At 46.8% G+C, this 18301-nt stretch overlaps 3 protein-coding genes across 3 annotated transcripts; all 3 read right to left on the minus strand.

Moving 5' to 3' along the window:
* Positions 1–814: 814 nt before the first annotated feature.
* On the minus strand, positions 815–8648 carry LOC129356163 (charged multivesicular body protein 4b-like). The gene is made up of 5 exons (XM_055025768.1): positions 8331–8648; positions 2484–2661; positions 2280–2394; positions 1963–2089; positions 815–1881 (listed from the first exon to the last, which is right to left on the minus strand). Exons 1-5 carry the CDS (start codon positions 8515–8517, stop codon positions 1817–1819), a joined length of 672 nt encoding a protein of 223 aa, XP_054881743.1. The 5' UTR covers positions 8518–8648; the 3' UTR covers positions 815–1816.
* Positions 8649–9457: 809 nt separating this feature from the next.
* LOC129356144 (uncharacterized protein C20orf85-like) lies at positions 9458–12752 on the minus strand. Its single transcript, XM_055025749.1, is given in 5 exon segments — positions 9458–9642; positions 9713–9799; positions 11730–11767; positions 11770–11810; positions 11963–12752. Coding segments are annotated over 5 exon segments (381 nt in total). The 5' UTR covers positions 12022–12752; the 3' UTR covers positions 9458–9486.
* A 98-nt stretch (positions 12753–12850) lies between these two features.
* LOC129356145 (DEP domain-containing protein 7-like) lies at positions 12851–17822 on the minus strand. Its single transcript, XM_055025750.1, is given in 14 exon segments — positions 12851–13214; positions 13322–13388; positions 13857–13982; positions 14052–14137; positions 14140–14193; positions 14261–14410; positions 15009–15068; positions 15071–15156; positions 15277–15454; positions 15525–15619; positions 16218–16316; positions 16424–16552; positions 16909–17092; positions 17685–17822. Coding segments are annotated over 14 exon segments (1590 nt in total). The 5' UTR covers positions 17752–17822; the 3' UTR covers positions 12851–13005.
* Between the last annotated feature and the right edge of the window lie 479 nt (positions 17823–18301).

Here is an 18301-nt window from a genome sequence, read left to right on the forward strand (position 1 = left end):
AAGGAGGAACATTAACAGAATGACTTTAAAAAAACAGAAAAAAGGACCAGCAATGGCCGATTGAGAAAAAGCATAAAAATCTAATTCTTTTATTTGGAGAATCAGCAATTCTTACAAGTCATTGAATCCAAACTTTATTCAGGTTACCTGTGCTGTAGCAACAGTGAAACATGAAGTCCAGAACCAGCGCAGTCAGGAAGAACATGACGACATCTGAGGTAAAGTAATCCCAGCATATGTTGGAGCTTTTACTTATTATAAATACAAAGAGCGGCTTAGAGAGCTGCAACGCTTTTATCAAAGTTAGATCTGACGAGCAGGAGGAGCGGCTCCAGCCCGGCAGTGAGCAGAAGCTGGTTTCCATGCTGATTTCAGCAGGAAGACCGAGTCAGAACCAGAACCCATCGGGTCCATCACTGAGTGCTGGAGCAGAGTTACACATAAAGCCAGTCATTAGGAAACCGTAAACCACAAGGCGCAGGAGGTGTCAGGCACGTTTCATTCAGCAGAGCAGCAGGCCAATCAGAAAACAGATCAATATCAACTTATCAATTTACAGCTGAAACAGAAAACCTCCCTTCAGGAGTTCACCTCAATCTCATTTAATCCCAAACCGTTCAGCAATCTGAGGAAGTTCCCTCAGCAATCTGAGGAGGTTCCTCAGCAATCTGAGGAAGTTCCCTCAGCAATCTGAGGAGGCCCTCAGCTTGAGGAGGTCCCTCAGCAATCTGAGGAACCTCAGCAATCTGAGGAGGTTCCCTCAGCAATCTGAGGAAGTTCCCTCAGCAATCTGAGGAGGTTCCTCAGCAATCTGAGGAGGTTCCCTCAGCAATCTGAGGAGGTTCCCTCAGCAATCTGAGGAAGTTCCCTCAGCAATCTGAGGAGGTTCCCTCAGCAATCTGAGGAAGTTCCCTCAGCAATCTGAGGAGGTTCCCTCAGCAATCTGAGGAGGTTCCCTCAGCAATCTGAGGAAGTTCCCTCAGCAATCTGAGGAGGTTCCCTCAGCAATCTGAGGAAGTTCCCTCAGCAATCTGAGGAGGTTCCCTCAGCAATCTGAGGAGGTTCCCTCAGCAATCTGAGGAGGTTCCCTCAGCAATCTGAGGAGGTTCCCTCAGCAATCTGAGGGAGGTTCCTCAGCGAGGAGAGCAGCAGCTCAGAGCGGAACGCTGCGTGTTCTTCCTGGTTGTTGATGAAATCACTGCAGCTAAATGCACAGAGAAAATTTAAGCAGTTGGTTGGTGCAACATATCTGTTTCAGAGATGTGTGTGAAATTTTAGATTATTTAAACTCTTGAAAGGGAGCAAATTTTTTCATGCTTTCTTCCAAATTGCTTAAGGAAAATAAGACGAGGGTGTGGCTGAAGCGAAGCAGCGAAAGTTTCATGGAAACTTAAACTCCAGCTGTGCAACAGGAGCAAATGCTCCCTCAGTAACGTGTGGATCACGGTTCAGTACCGATCCGACGTTCCCAAGACATTCAGCAGAAACGGGTTCATCATCTCTGCAGCGCAGCAGACTGACGGGAACATGGAGAGCAGCAAGATGGCTGCCGCCGCTGCGCCACTTTCTGTACATGCGTTGATGCTTCACATTGCTGTGAAACAAGCCTGGTCCTGCTGCTGCGCACACACACACACAGTCACACACACATCAAAACCATTTCCACACAAACACAGGCTAGCCGCAGGCTCCTGGAGGATGTTTTGTTTCACTCAGAGGGAGCAGAGGTCAGAGGTCACTCAGGAGGAAGAGAAGCTGGGACGCAAAGCAGCATCAGCAGCCGACAGCCCCTGCTGCTCTCCAAGGGAAACCCTGCTCAGTTGGCCGCCCAGGCCTCTAGGTCAGCCATGTCGTCCTCGTCTTCCTCCACCTTCTTCTTGGCTGGAGGAGAAACAGAAAGAGGTCAAGGATGGGGCTAAGCGCCCAGCGCAGCAGCAGGTGAATCTGAACAGGAAGTCTCACCTGGCTGAGAGGGAAGCGACGTGGACGGGACGCTGGGCAGAGACACGTCTTCTGTTCCCTCGATCTCCAGCAGGTTTTTATCCAGCTCTTCCTGCTCCAGCTCCTCCAGCTCCGCCATCAGCTCATCCTGAAGACAGACATAGGGATCAGGCCACAATCTGGACTGCACTCCATTGGGCAGTAAAGATGGCTGCCGCAGCTCTCCATTTTGTGGTGGAAAATTAGGAATCGGCTGTTCGGACGGTGTCTGAAGCAGTATTGAAGAGCGAACATAAAGTCAGAGCTGAACTGGACCTCTGGTTCCGATCGGCTCTCACCTCGTCGTAATCTTCCCCGAAGCCCACCGGTCTGGAGATGACGTCAGAGATCTCCTGCGCCAGCTCCTGCTGCTCCGTGATGTCTGCCATCAGGTCATCCACCTTGTCGATGTCCCTGGCAGACGGCAGGGAGAAAAATCGCGTTTATACAAAAACCAAAAGGAAGGAAGCCCAGAGCGACAGGAAGCGGAACAGAGAGCTTACATGTTTTCATGTGCGGCCTTCATGGCTTTGGCAGCGAAGCCCATGTTCTTCAGCACCTCCGTGTTGGTGTTGGCGTTCTCTAGCGCCTCCCGCTGGAATTCGATGGTGGACAACGTCCCATCTATCTGGGCCAGCTGCTTCTCATAGCGCTTTTTCCTCTTCAGGGCCTGGAGAGCCGCTGGGGGTCAAAGATCACCTTCATTTATTACACTTCCATGAACCTGTCCTGTCAGTCAGCTGAGATAAATTAACCTGGTGCATAATCAGCTTTTCTTCTTTTTGAATTTAAACCAAACGGGAAGTGAGTGTTTCTGAAACACAGCTAGGTCAGGAGATCGGCAGCAACAGGAAACAGGAAGTCAGCCTGATAGTCAAAACTGCTGCAAAACAGACAAATATTGTGAAGCAGTTCAACATTTAAAAATAACCATTCTCATATTTAATAAGCAAAATGACAAAAATCTCATGATAATGATGTGAGTTTCAGGATATTAAGCCTCAAAAACATGGCAGGCAGAACCACCTAACATTTATTAATCAATAATATAATATGTTGATTTAAACTGTCTTTAAATCATTAAAAGGGCGATATCATGGATGTTAAGGCCCTTACTGCCGTTTTGTAACAATGTTACTTTCAGTTGTAAAAATGCTAAATATAATATGACTTTAAAGAAACGTGACTTCTAGTTTTAACTAATTGAAATTGGGTCTCTGTGTCTTTAAGAAGCTCCTGCTCTCTCTGAAGCTCCGCCTGAAGAAAGTCGTCCCAACATGGCTCCCCTTTAGCTCTTTAACGTTTTTAGCAAGGAGCTCAGCAGCTGTTTGCTAATTGCTGCTGGCTAGTCTGAAGGAGCTGAGTGGGGGTGGAGCTGCGCTTTGAAGGCGGGGCTAGGCCCTCCAGGTGTTTCGGAGCCCAATGGTTCCCATGGAGATGAAAGGGTCTCTGAAACAAGAAAGGGTCACTGACTAAAACCAAGACGGTGTTGAAGAAATCAAAGTTTTCTCCAGAAGTCAGACGGCGCAGTGTCCACCTGTCCATCTCACTGTCCATCCACCTGTCCGTCTCACTGTCCATCGTCCACCTGTCCATCTCACTGTCCATCGTCCACCTCTCCGTCTCACTGTCCATCGTCCACCTGTCCATCTCACTGTCCATCGTCCACCTGTCCGTCTCACTGTCCATCGTCCACCTGTCCATCTCACTGTCCATCGTCCACCTGTCCGTCTCACTGTCCATCGTCCTGTCCGTCTCACTGTCCATCGTCCACCTGTCCATCTCACTGTCCATCGTCCACCTGTCCATCGTCCACCTGTCCATCTCACTGTCCATCGTCCACCTGTCCATCTCACTGTCCATCGTCCACCTGTCCGTCTCACTGTCCATCGTCCACCTGTCCGTCTCACTGTCCATCGTCCACCTGTCCGTCTCACTGTCCATCGTCCACCTGTCCATCGTCCACCTGTCCATCTCACTGTCCATCGTCCACCTGTCCGTCTCACTGTCCATCGTCCACCTGTCCGTCTCACTGTCCATCGTCCACCTGTCCATCTCACTGTCCATCGTCCACCTGTCCGTCTCACTGTCCATCGTCCACCTGTCCATCTCACTGTCCATCGTCCACCTGTCCATCGTCCACCTGTCCATCTCACTGTCCATCGTCCACCTGTCCATCTCACTGTCCATCGTCCCTGTCCGTCTCACTGTCCATCGTCCACCTGTCCATCTCACTGTCCATCGTCCACCTGTCCATCATCCACCTGTCCGTCTCACTGTCCATCGTCCACCTGTCCATCTCACTGTCCATCGTCCACCTGTCCATCTCACTGTCCATCGTCCACCTGTCCATCTCACTGTCCATCGTCCACCTGTCCGTCTCACTGTCCATCGTCCACCTGTCCGTCTCACTGTCCATCGTCCACCTGTCCATCTCACTGTCCATCGTCCAGCTGTCCGTCTCACTGTCCATCGTCCACCTGTCCGTCTCACTGTCCATCGTCCACCTGTCCATCTCACTGTCCATCGTCCACCTGTCCATCTCACTGTCCATCGTCCACCTGTCCATCTCACTGTCCATCGTCCACCTGTCCATCGTCCACCTGTTCATCTCACTGTCCATCATCCACCTGTCCATCGTCCACCTGTCCGTCTGAGCCCAGAGGATTAAAGACTGACACCGTTTGGCTCGTACTATCAGCTTTTCATTATTTACCATGCTGAAGGGCTGTTTGCCTTTTAATTCTTAAAAACATTCTGTTTCCAAATTCAGTCATTTTTATCGTGTGACAGAGTGAATTCACCCTTTTACGTCTGTCTGGGCTCTCAGATGTATTTCAGGTAGAAGATGTCAAGAGTTGGTAATGTTAACCAAACTGTTTTATTTTTATTTGAAACAAGATGTTTCATTTTCTCAAACATTTTGTATTCGTTCTGGTTATTTAGAGATTCTGTGGTTTGGTCAGGAGTCAGAAAGGGTCAAAGTTCAGAAAATGGAACCACAACAATTGGAAATGTGGTCAGATATTAAACTGTACAAATACATTACTGTGTGTGTGTAATACTTTTGGACCAAACATTTCTCGACAAAAAGCAGATGCAGAATAGTTTGTAAGGGTGTCCAAAGTGTGGCCCGGGGGCCGTTTGCAGCCCTGGGAATGATTTCAGACGGTCCTCAATAAGTCAGGCTCTCCCAGAGCTTTGGAACAAAAGGTCAGAGAGCAATTTTCACTGATGTGAGGCTTTAAAAAATATACACAGAAAATCTTAGAATTAAAAAATATGACAAAGCATTGCTGTGTTATCAGCCACGTTTTTTCTTTAATTACATTTGGAGCCCAAACATCATCTGAGTTTTATTGAGAGGCAGAGCAGGGAGCTGAAAGATGGAGCCAGAGAGCCACATCCTGATCCAGAAAACAGACTACAACCTGAAAAACTATTTCAAACTCACCGATTTCCATTTCTACACAAATCACACCACTTTGTTTCAATGAAATATTGTTGTTCAACATCTAAAAAATAAAAACAAATATAGTTTTTGTAATTTTATCTAGTATTTCAGCTTCCAAGGTTGTCTGGTTTTTATGATCTGAAGTCAAAGTGAAATGACTTCAGGGAGTAGAAAACATCCTTGGTGAAAACCTTCTCCAAACATGGATTATTAAACAGTTTAAATCAAACTCTGCTTCTACCTCAATCTGCGACCTTTGTCTGACCTTCAGGACACGTCTCAGATGCAACAAAACAGCAGATTTAGATACGCCACACAGTCACAGCTTCTTGCTGTTCATATGGATCTGATGATATTTATGTTTAGGCTCCTACATGTCCGTGTGGATCCACTGGGAGCCGCATGACGTCCCAGTTTGATCCGATTATTTCAGCATCCAGACATGATCTGAAACGACATTATGCGACTCTTTATGAGATTATGGCGCTGAGTCCAGATCACTGCTTTCTGCTGATCCTTTCCGGGAACGAGTCCCTTTTATTTCAAAGCAAAGTGAAAAAGATTCAGATTGTTTTCAGCCGTGATAAGGAAGCTTAGCTCATCAGGACCCGACCGTTTGCATAAACGTCATGTTGAGTCTTCTTCCTCTTTAGTCTCATGGATAGATTCAACAGGCTGGTGCAGGTCCCATCACTCCTAATATGATCAGAACAGGTTTGGTCTGTTTCTCATTAACTCTTCTCTATCCTGCCACAGTTGGAAGCAGAAAACAATCCTGATCATCAGGTTTATGTTTGGAAGTAAATATGCCACCAAAGATGAAGTGAAAACAGCCTGAATGAGAACCACTATCAATTTATTAACCAAACAATCGATGAGAGCCGAGAGAGTAACAAACATCACAAACAATGAACATGGTGAGCATCTGATCAGCAACTCAAAGGTCAGATTGATAACGCTTGAACTCTGACCCCAAATCACAGAGAATTTGAAACAAAAGCTTTAGCAGATCGAATAGAGCTTCAGCGCTCCTGTGTTAAGACCTGTCGGCCTTAACACAGGGGCAGCAAAAGCAAAGGAGGCGGATTAGCAACTGATGATGTCGCAGGACACCATACGAGCTGTTAGCATGCTATGGATGTCAGACAGCAGTCAGAGGCTCAGGTTATGTAATGGGCTGCCCCAGTCACTGCTGACTCATGGTTGCTAAAAACTTTACAAGACCCACTGATTTTAGTGACACAGTGGGTGTAAAATATTGAACAAAATGTTGTGTTAGATGACTTTATTTAACCTTATGACACACAAAATTACAAGTAGATCATCCATATTGTCTCCAAGTGTATTCTGGGTAAAGCTTGTCACCAGCCGTCCACCAATGTCCTCATCAGTCACTAGGCAACAGATGGTAAACTAGATAGACCAGTGGTCCCCAACCCCCGGGGCGCGGACCAATACCAGGCCGCGGACCAATACCGGGGCGCGGACCAATACCGGGCCGCGGAACAATACCGGGCCGCGGACCAATACCGGGGCGCGGACCAATACCGGGCCGCGGAACAATACCGGGCCGCGGACCAATACCGGGGCGCGGACCAATACCGGGCCGCGGAACAATACCGGGCCGCGGACCAATACCGGGCCGCGGACCAATACCGGGCCGCGGAACAAAACATTCAGGATGCCGCCCTTGAGGACCCACTTTTGGGAACCCTGAGTTAAATTATCATGAGCTTCATTTTTTATTTTTATTATTTGGGTATGAAGGACCTGGTCATTAGCCCCGCCCCCCGGCCCGACTCTGACTGGTTCCGTCAGTGCAGTGGCTTCTTTGGTTTGGTTTCGAGACTGACTGCTACTGGTGATCCTTCCCTCCGTCACCAACAGACGCAAATGATTCTTAATTTACTTTTGGGCTAAATAAAGTATTTATGGAATGAATTAAATAAATAACATACTGTATTTTCCGGAGGACAAGCTGCTACTTTCCCCACGTTTGGAACCACGTGGCTTACAGCCAGGTGGCTTTTCTGTGGATTTTTCTTCCACCACCAGGGGGGGCTCTTTAGCAGGAAGTGAATCGTTGGAAGTCAAAATTGGAAATGAAAGAAGAAAGCGCTGAATTTCATTTGAACCAGTACATGTAGCAGCAGCAAAAACGTTTTCCAACTCAAACCCCTCATCAAGGAAACAACATGAAGAAGTTGATATGATGCAGCTTTTAAGTTGAAGGCGATTGATCCCGCAGGACAGATCGATAGCTGCATAAGCTCAGGGAACAAATCCACGGTTCGGCGTTGTTGACCCAGGACTGCGTCCTTAATAGCAGATTTATTCAGGGTGGAAAACCGAGCCCAGCGGTTTGCAGTCCGGTGCGGCTGATAAATCTACGTTTCCAGTTTCATTTGATAAACTTTGTGGTACGGCTTGTAGTGAGGTGCGCTCTATAGTCCGGAGAATACGGTAGATTCTAAGATTAAAGTGAATAATGACAGCCGAGTATGTGGTCGTATCTTATTAAAGACAATTTTATATGTCAGAAACAGAATGAGCATACTGGACAATGATTTTTATTTTTACAGTTTACCTTTCAGTTTTGAGCCCTTTCATGCTTTATGCTCCTTTAATGAATAGTTTTATCTGTTCCGGTTCATGTCAGCTGAAACTAAAACCCTCCAGAAGCTTCTATGCTTATGGACACATTATTGAAAAAATGAAGTACCAGCTGCCATTCTCCTTCTGGTTAGTTGGTTAGCCGCAGTCAGATAACTACCCTATCAACGAACTAGCTGACCAACTAACTAGCTAACCAACATATCAACTAACTAGCCGACTAACCAACTAAGCAGCTGTTCGGCCGCTGACTTTAACAGCCAGGGAGATTTATTTATCTCACCTCGTTTGTTTTTCGTGCCGTTCTTCTTCGCCGTCAGCAGCTCCTGGTCGATCTTCTTCTCCAGAAACTCCTGTTTTTTGGCTAACATCTCCTCCGTTTCCCGGAGTTTTTGGATCGCCTCCTGGGGAGTCGGTCCTTTTCCTCCCTTCCCTCCTCCGGTGCCGAATATCTTACCAAACAGCGACATTTTGTGTGATTCAGATTAAAATGCGCCTGTTGGGCTGTGAACACACACAACCCAGCGGAACTTTGTGAGAAGCTAACGAGGATCTCCTAACTGCCGCTGGTGTTGTTTTACTCCCTTCTTCCGCTTTCCGCTCACAGGCCTCGTGATGTCATTACGTAAGCGCCGTGACTCATAGCCGGAAGACGAGAGGGGAATTCCAGCCGCCATCATCAGCATCTTCATACGTCATTGAGCAAATCGATGTATGTCTATCTAAAGTCAAAGATTGATGAGACAGTAGAAGATATTTGAAGCATCTCTCCAAAAAACTTTGATCTTAAAATCCAGAGGAGTTAAGAATCCAAAACTTGCAGCCCATTGAAGTCAAGATAGTTTTAGCTGTAAAGTATTGACTCAAGTAAGAGAAGAAAGGTTTGAGCCAAGGCGCTGATTGCAAAGGGATGCAAAGTTACACAGCAACATCAAGAGCAACATTTTTGGTTTAATTCACCTATCAGATAAGAAAAAGGCGTTTTATGTCTATTCATACATTTACAGCTCAGTTTCAAATTACATATTTACTTCACAAGCTAAATATTGAGTTTACAAAACAGACATTTAGCTTGCAAAATAAACACTCATTTGGAGCTAAATATTTCTGTTAACTAAATATTTCCTCAAAACGTTTAATTTTCAAATTGAATATATAGCCTAACTAAATACATTTGGATAAAATAAGTCATTAGTGATAAGCACACTAAATCTCATCAGTGATAAACATTTTTTGAAAGACTGTAGGCTATCCATTCCAGTCAAGCTTTCATCCTCACAATAAATGGATTGATAACAATAATACATGATTATTATTTCAGCCATTAATTATGAAAAGGGTCTAAATAAATCAACAAAATGCCGTCAGACTGAATTATTGTTTGAAAATATGTTTTTAATTGCCTGCCAACCCAAATTATTTTATTTACTGTATCGAACTCAGCTGCAAGCATCTGGAGACCAACCCAAATCCTTCAGGAAACTACGCCTCCCATGATGCACTGCGTTGTACTTTTCCAGCTGGAGGCAGGACGATCCAGAACGCCATCCGATGAAACGCTGAGAGGTCAGAGGGACGACGGAGGACGAGCCGACCTGGACCAGGAAAGGACAGGTGAGCACAGGTAACAGCAGAGCAGGAGCAGAGATGCTGGGGGAGCCTTACCTGGATCTGTTTCTGTGGAGGGGTCAAAGGTCGAACCCTTAGGTCAGGCTGGAGGCCCATCTTCAGCTGCGCACTCTTCATCTCGTACTGAAACAGAGCAGAACATGGCAGAAACACCGGCGGCCATTTTGATCTGAACATAAAGAAAGAAATCCAGACGAGAACCAAACTAGAACCAGAACCAGAACCAGACTAGAACCAGAACCAGACTAGAACCAGAACCAGACTGGACCAGAACCAGACTAGAACCAGACTGGAACCAGAACCAGACTACAACCAGAACCAGACTAGAACCAGAACCAGACTGGACCAGAACCAGACTAGAACCAGAACCAGACTAGAACCAGACTGGACCAGAACCAGACTAGAACCAGAACCAGACTAGAACCAGTCTGGAACTAGAACCAGAACCAAACTAGAACTAGAACCAGACTAGAACCAAACTAGAACCAGAACCAGACTAGAGCCAAACCAGAACCAGACTAGAACCAGAACCAGACTAGAACCAGACTGGACCAGAACCAGACTAGAACCAGAACCAGACTAGAACCAGTCTGGAACTAGAACCAGAACCAAACTAGAACTAGAACCAGACTAGAACCAAACTAGAACCAGAACCAGACTAGAACCAGACTGGACCAGAACCAGACTAGAACTAGAACCAGACTAGAACCAGAACCATACTAGAAACAGAACCAGAACCAGACTAGAACCAGAACCAGACTAGAACCAGAACCAGACTAGAACCAGACTGGAACCAGAACCAGACTAGAACCAGAACCAGACTAGAACCAGAACCAGACTAGAACCAGAACCGGAACCAGAACCAGACTAGAACCAGAACCAGACTAGAACCAGAACCAGACTAGAACCAGAACCAGACTGGACCAGAACCAGACTAGAACCAGACTGGAACCAGAACCAGACTACAACCAGAACCAGACTAGAACCAGAACCAGACTGGACCAGAACCAGACTAGAACCAGAACCAGACTAGAACCAGACTGGACCAGAACCAGACTAGAACCAGTCTGGAACTAGAACCAGAACCAAACTAGAACTAGAACCAGACTAGAACCAAACTAGAACCAGAACCAGACTAGAGCCAAACCAGAACCAGACTAGAACCAGAACCAGACTAGAACCAGACTGGACCAGAACCAGACTAGAACCAGAACCAGACTAGAACCAAACTAGAACCAGAACCAGACTAGAACCAAACTAGAACCAGAACCAGACTAGAACTAGAACCAGACTAGAACCAGTCTGGAACTAGAACCAGAACCAAACTAGAACTAGAACCAGACTAGAACCAAACTAGAACCAGAACCAGACTAGAGCCAAACCAGAACCAAACTAGAACCAGAACCAGACTAGAACCAAACTAGAACCAGAACTAGAACCAGAACCAGACTAGAACCAGAACTAGAACCAGAACTAGAACCAGAACCAGACTAGAACTAGAACCAGACTAGAACCAGAACTAGAACCAGAACTAGAACCAGAACCAGACTAGAACTAGAACCAGACTAGAACCAGTCTGGAACCAGAACCAGAACCAAACTAGAACTAGAACCAGAACCAGACTAGAACCAGACTGGTACTAGAACCAGACTGGAACCAGAACCAGACTAGAACCAGACTGGTACCAGAACCAGACCACAATCAAACTAGAACCAGAACCAGACTAGAATCAGACTAGAACCAGAACCAGACTAGAACCAAACTAGAACCAGAACCAGACTAGAACCAGACTGGAACCAGAACCAGTTGTCACTGGACCATCGTTTAGCTGCTCAGACACCTGGAGCATCCTCTGCTTTCCACCAACAGAGGCTTCTGCAGCACCGCTGCAACACAGACTGCTCTGTGATCAGAATGACAGAATGCTATTTGGTTATGAAAGTATTTCAACATGAAAACCATCTGGATTTATAATCTGGGACGTTAATCCTGAACCTAAACAATCCAGTTTTCATGTTAATTAATAAAGTTAATTAATTAAACAGATGTTTACCTCCTTATAGGCTTCAGACAGGAAGCCCCAGTTTTCCTCCATGATTCTCCAGAATCCTTCTCAATTTTTATATGAGCTTTCCTGCGAAAAATACACGAGTAAATTAAAATTCATTAACTCAACTTCAAAAGTGAAGTGTTTTTGGACTGAAGTTAAACCACCCTCTCTTTTTTCTTCTTTTTGCAGACGAGATAAAATGAAGCTTTTCAGAATAAAATGATATTAATATTCACCAGATTTCATCCTGATGAACAAAGTTGGGAGGTTCAGATGTTTGCTGTGAATTTTCCATCAGAGCCGCTGTGAGGAACGCCGATACACCTGTTTACTGTTGCCATGGATACAGGACCAGGTGTATCAGCTGTCACCGCGGGAAGGTCAATGATGAAAGAAAAGCTGCTCAACAGGAAGTGGAAACAACAACTTCCTGTGTCTCAGGAACATAAATACCTGGAGCAAAGAGCGTTACATGAAACACTTCAGCACAAACACGGAGCTTAATGAGCAGGTATAGAGGAGGATCAGGCATGCTTTGGGCCTCTTCCTGTGACTTTCTACAATAATGATAAAGGAGCTTGTTTAATTCATTTCAATCGGATGATAACGTGGCTCCACAGTCAGGACGAAAAATGTCATCAACAATCTGCCAGCGGAAGCCGAACGTCACAAAGTCAACTTTATCCAAACAAACTCCTGAATCTGGAGAAAAACTTGTTACTTTTGTCTCCTTTGTGGAGTCGTAAGGCAGTGTTTCCCAGCCCTGGTCCTGGAGGTGCTTTGCCCTGCATGTTTTGGATGTTCCTCTGGTCCAACGCTTCATTCAGAGAGGCGGCGAGGCGAGGCGGCGAGGTCGGGACCGCGAGGCAGGGCGGCGAGGCGAGGCTGAGGTGGCCGCTCGCAGCTTTAATATGTATTGCTTTTATCTCCAAACTGCTGGAAAAGTTTCAAAACGTACCTTTAAAGTCCTTGAATTTTACTGGGAAAAGAATCCTGGAAAAATAGAGCCTCATGACACAGAGCACAGATAGGAGAGGGAGCAGCAAGAGCAAAGGTGCTGGATTAGCAGAGCTAGCAAAAACATGATGGCTAAATCCAGGAGATGCTACTGTGGAATATTCTTTGTGGAACTGTAAGGTTTATTTAATTATCTTAAAATCAAGCAAGTCAACAAACAAACATGCAGAGGAAATACAAGAAGCAGAAACTGCATAAAAATCACTGACAGGATCCAGAACACAAGGAGAAATGGTTCAAAAGCAGAAAATCAAACGTTTGCCTAGATCTGAGCGGTGGCGGAGTCGCCGAAGTACTGGTGGAAGATCTGTGGATGGGCGGAGCAGAACTGCCTGAGCAGACGCTTCCTGTACTTCGGCGCCATGCTGCGGTCCAGGTTGATGCTGCGCAGCAGCTCCAACAGGGCCTGCTGGGTGGCCTGCTGGGTGGCCTGCTTGGCTGCGGCAGCAGGAGCCGCACTGGGAGGAGATGCTGCAGGAAGAGAGCCACACGATCACCGTGCTGCTGAGATTAAAGTCAGATTATCTTTCCAGTGGCTCTAAAGCTGCTCTGCTGTTCTGTCGGGTTCTGCATGTTACCTGCAGCATCGGTCTGAGCGAGCCCCGCCAGCTTCTCACTGATGGTTTTGTGCAGAGATCCTGGAATCTGAAACAGGAAGCAGAAAACACTCACTTCCTGTTTCAGACTGACTCTGAAATTATTCAGGGTGATGCAATAAACAACTTAGCAAATACATTCAGGTTAGATCATAACTACACTGCAAAAACACTGAATCTAACCAATAGTTCCTCCTGCAAACATCTATTCCATTATTACTATTTTAAAAAAGATCAAACTAACTGAAACATAACTCTTCAGCAACATATGAGAACTTTTTAAAACCAATTACTCTTGAATATTGATAAGAACCCCTCGCAGATTATTTTACTAATAATTTAGGGAATGAATCTTCATCATTTTAATAACTTAAAATTTTATTCCTGGATGGATGTTGCTTGACAATCTGCTGCACCTTTTTCTACACACTGTTTCCTTCCACTAAACCTTTTATGAATGTGCTTGGTCACAGCACTGATGACTGTAACAGGCGGTTTTGACAGGATGTGAGGTCACCTTAAAGACTTCTTGTCTGTTGCTGAGCAGGAAGTTGAGCATCAGGTCCTGCTTCTCCTTCGGAAAGCTCCTGCTGTGAAGAACAGCCTTGGAGAACGCCTTCATCACCGCCGCTCTGTTCTCCACCTGCAGACCCGCCCAGTGGTCCAGTCAAAGTCTCCCCACAGCTCTCTAAAGGGATGTGACGGTCACCACCTCCTTGTCCAGCTTCGGCGCTCGTGGTTCAGCCGCAGCAGCCATGAAGGTCAGCAGCCTGCGTAGCTCCTCCCGGCAGCCAGGGGCAGCAGCTTCAGACACAGCTGCAGAGCCTCCAGCGCCTTTTCCAGCTGGCCATTCTCTGCCAAACACATCAAGCAGGTTCAGCTGCTGCAGCGCCTCTGGGCTGCGCTGCAGCAGCTTCCTACCCAGCAGCTCGGCCACGGCCGCGTACACGGCCGCCATGTTGGGAGGCAGCAGAGGCGGCCGGCTGCCGTAGTGCCTGACCAGAAAGCCGAACAGCAGCAGCGGCCCCGGGGCCGGGGGCCGAGCCGGTACATCGTCCTCACTGCTGGGCCCTGCAGCGGACAGACACACAGTTGCTGGAGCAATATGGCTGAAGGATTCACTTAGTTACAGATGATTCCCATGATTAGATAATTCTACATTCTGCAGATTTTTCATTTTAAGGTGACCTTCACTGATCAGTTTAGGCCCAGTCTACGGCCTAATCCAAACATGTTCATAAAATATTTATAAAATATAAAATATATAAAAATATATTTTATATATTTTATAATATATAAAAATCAGATTCACAGGAACCAGATTTCAGTCTGGTCAGTTCTGCCTGTTCAGCTGCTTCAGGGCCATCGGCCCTGCCGACCACGCCCCGCTGACCACGCCCCGCCCCGCCGACCACGCCCCGCCCCACTGACCACGCCACGCCCCGCTGACCACGCCCCGCCGGCCCCGCCCCACTGACCACGCCCCGCCGGCCCCGCCCCCAGGTGAAAATGGCTGCCAGTCTGCTTTGTTGCAGACGGACTGCAGTCGGATTGGCGATCCCCAACGGAACCGGACTCTCTAGCCAGGCGGACTGGAGTCGGGTTGAAGCGGCTAAACATGGCTGCTGCAAAAAACCCCTCTGTTGAACCTGATTGGAGGAGAACTCGCCTCTGCCTTGAATGGCGCCCCCGTGTGGTGGTTCTGGGTCACTGCTGTCTGGGGGAAGCAGCGCGGCAGCTCTCTGCTCAGCTCCGCCACCTGCTGGTCAGGCAGGAAGTCCAAACAGTCCAAACCGCTGGATAGCCAGTCGTCTTCCCTGAAACCAGAAACACCTGAAACTCCAGTGCTCCCAGTACGTCCCACTGGGAGTCCCATTCGTCACACTGGTTTTCCTAGTTTCACCATCAGTCCTACTGGCTTTACTGATCTGACTTACTGGGAGTCCCTGAAGGCCTGGAGGATCCGTCTGTCCAGGCTGTCGCTGATCAGCAGCAGGTCGGCTGAGGGGTCAGAGGTCGGGCTCTGGCTGCACTGCAGGACTCCTTCCAGCAGGGGGAGCTCCACCAGGTTGAGCAGCCTGAGCAGCGTCTGCTCTTGCCACACCTGGTCGACCACTGGAGGCAGAAACAGACGGTCAACCACCTCCCTGCCTCTGCTGCCATGCCAAGCACACTGTCATCTTACAGGACTGAGGCAGAGCTGTGTCCGTCTGGCGCCCCCTGCTGGGACCGCCCACCGGCCCCTCCGGCCCCCCAGGGGACCCGGCCGGCTCCTCGGGCCTGGAGGTTAAAAGGAGCCTGTTGCTATGGTAACTGATGCTTTATGTGGTTATGACCAAACATTTTCTTTATTTTTTGTTGAAAATTTTATTCAAATCTAAAGAAATGCGACTTTAACTTGAATACTTCAGTTTTATCATTCAAAGTTTTGTTTTGGATTTTTTTCCTCTCTGGGTTTCCATAGTTAAGAGTGATGACATCATCCACGACGGCCATCTTGTGAAGTTATGCTTTGATTTACATTTTATATTTTTAATATTTAAGACTTTACAATGAAATTATCAGCACAACTTTGAAATGAGTTGTGATTTGATCTGAGCTGTTCAGATCCTCAAAATGCCATTAAAGCCATTCAAACTTTTTTCACAATAAAATACTTTGTCTCTTAATTTAAGACGTGTTTTCTGATGAAATTGAGCTTTTTTTCTGCTAATATCATAACTTTATTTTGGTAATTAAAAAGCTGGCTGCTGTCTGACTCACAGTAAGAATGACTGAAATAAAAACTCTTCATAAATATTTTCTCACATTAATAATTTTGTTTTTAGATCCGTTACAGAAATCTGATTTTTGAGGTTTTAAGAAATGCTGAGATTACCGAGGAGGAGGAGGAGGAGGAGCGCCGAGGAAGAGCTGCTGGACCAGAGCAGCGTGTCGCTGCAGCTCCTCCACGGCAGGACGGCGTCGCTCGGCGAACCTGATCCAGACAGAGACACGGTCAGAACCCGAACCGGTTTAAACCAGAACCATTCAGAACCAGAACCAGTTTAAGTCCAGTCTGTCTCATTTCTGAGAACATCTGACCGGTACAGAGCGCTCCCACTGTCCTCAAACGCATCCTGCCTCCTGTTTCTGGTTCCCACGGCCTCAAACACACCGCTCTGCAGCAAAGCCTGGCACACACACACCACCTGCTCTCTGGAGACAGCGCCACTGCAGGTTGGACCAAACAGATTCATGTCTGAAACCCATCAGTAGGTTATCAAGACAAAACGTTACTGGCTTCAAAATAATAAGACAACTTGGCACAGCCAAAGCCACGAGTGCACTGCAAAAAAATAGTTTCTCGAGCTAAAATCTTATTTCACTTCATGAAAATGTTTTCATGCAAGTGAAATAATCGATCTTTCATTCTTCAATCAATATTTGACATAAAAAGCTAGAAAGTTATTTGTAACTGTTTATTTCCAGGTGAACTGAAATATTTGACTCTGTGTTTGCAGGGTAAAAAGTGAAACAGCCCTGTGTTTTCTGATAGTCGCTGCAGGCCAGCCGGACGTGGAGCGGACTCACCCGGCAGGCCGTTAGCGTTGGCGGCGTGCCGCAGCAGGACGTCCACGGCCTCAGAGCCCACGAAGCAGTCGCTGTGGGCCTTGAACTGGACCAGTCGGCGCTTCACCGTCAGCTTGGACCTCAGGTGGGTGATGAGGTCGCTCCAGATGGAAGACGACTGCACTGCTTTCACTCCAGCAGCTGAGACACAGAAACACAACAGGCAGCCATGATGACCCACCTTCAGCCACACTAACGCACTGCAAAACATCAATCCTCCAGGATTGTTAGTGCAAAAATCCTGGAAGATTATGGATTTACTTCAATCAACATGAAGTAAGTTTGTAATGTTGATTTAAAATGTTCTAGTTCCAGGTTGTTTTCCCTCCACTGACCTTTCCCCTGAGACATCTAGAAAGCAGCAACAGTTCGTCTTCCCCATGGTTGAATGTTTCTGTGTTTACACTTTTTCATTACTTTATTAAAATCAAAAGTTTCTAAGAATCACTTTAAAATATTACTTTTAATGACGTTTTTCAATAAATTAACTTTTTGTGGCCTTTGCAGGTAAACGAGCTGCACCTGTAACAGCTGATTACTGCAGAATCAGAAAAACGACTCATTACTAGAAATGGAAAAACTCAGCAGAGAACCAAATCAAGCACTTTAAAACATTCTCTAAATGAAATCATCTTCTCGTTTACTGGGGCAGCAAACGCGGCTTGGGCCTCCTGAGAGGCTAAAAGCGACTTTCCTGAACTCACCTGAACTACCTGGACTCACCTGGACTCACCTGAACTACCTGGAGGAGAAAAGGCCCGCAGCTGCAGGGCCGCAGCTCGCTCTCTGATGGAGGCCATGTTGGCTGCGGGACCTGCGGGGCAAAACCGCACAGACACCAAACACAGCGGAAAACCCCAGGCGCTGTGTGATTCTTGACCTGCAGGTGGCAGCACTCACCGATCAGGACCAGACTTTTCTTTCCAGTTCGAAGAGGTTTTTTTTAAAACAGATCTTTATTGAGATACAGAATACATAACAATACAAACACAGTAATGTCTGCCAGGGGCCGCACTGAAACGGTACGTCACCATGACGTCATATGAACGCATTACAGAGACAACATACAGAGCATGTGATTTGATTCGGTTTATCTTTCAGAGTCTAAATAAATTTGGGTTTGGGAAATTCTTTACTTCTGTCGTTAAAACCTTTTACCAAAACAGCAACAGCTCCATCAAATTCAAAAACGGCTCCTCTGCTAGATTCAGCCTCTGCAGAGGAATCAGACAGGGCCGCCCGTCTCCATATTTGTTCCTTTTACTGCTCAACTTCTGGCCGATCATATTAAAACTGGCCCTTTAAAAGGCATCACTGTTGCTAATAAAGTGGTTACTCTAACACAACTGG

Source organism: Poeciliopsis prolifica, unplaced genomic scaffold (genome assembly GCF_027474105.1).
Source record: "Poeciliopsis prolifica strain line A6 unplaced genomic scaffold, Auburn_PproV2 SCAFFOLD158, whole genome shotgun sequence".
In the NCBI taxonomy this organism is placed as follows: Eukaryota; Metazoa; Chordata; class Actinopteri; order Cyprinodontiformes; family Poeciliidae; genus Poeciliopsis; species Poeciliopsis prolifica.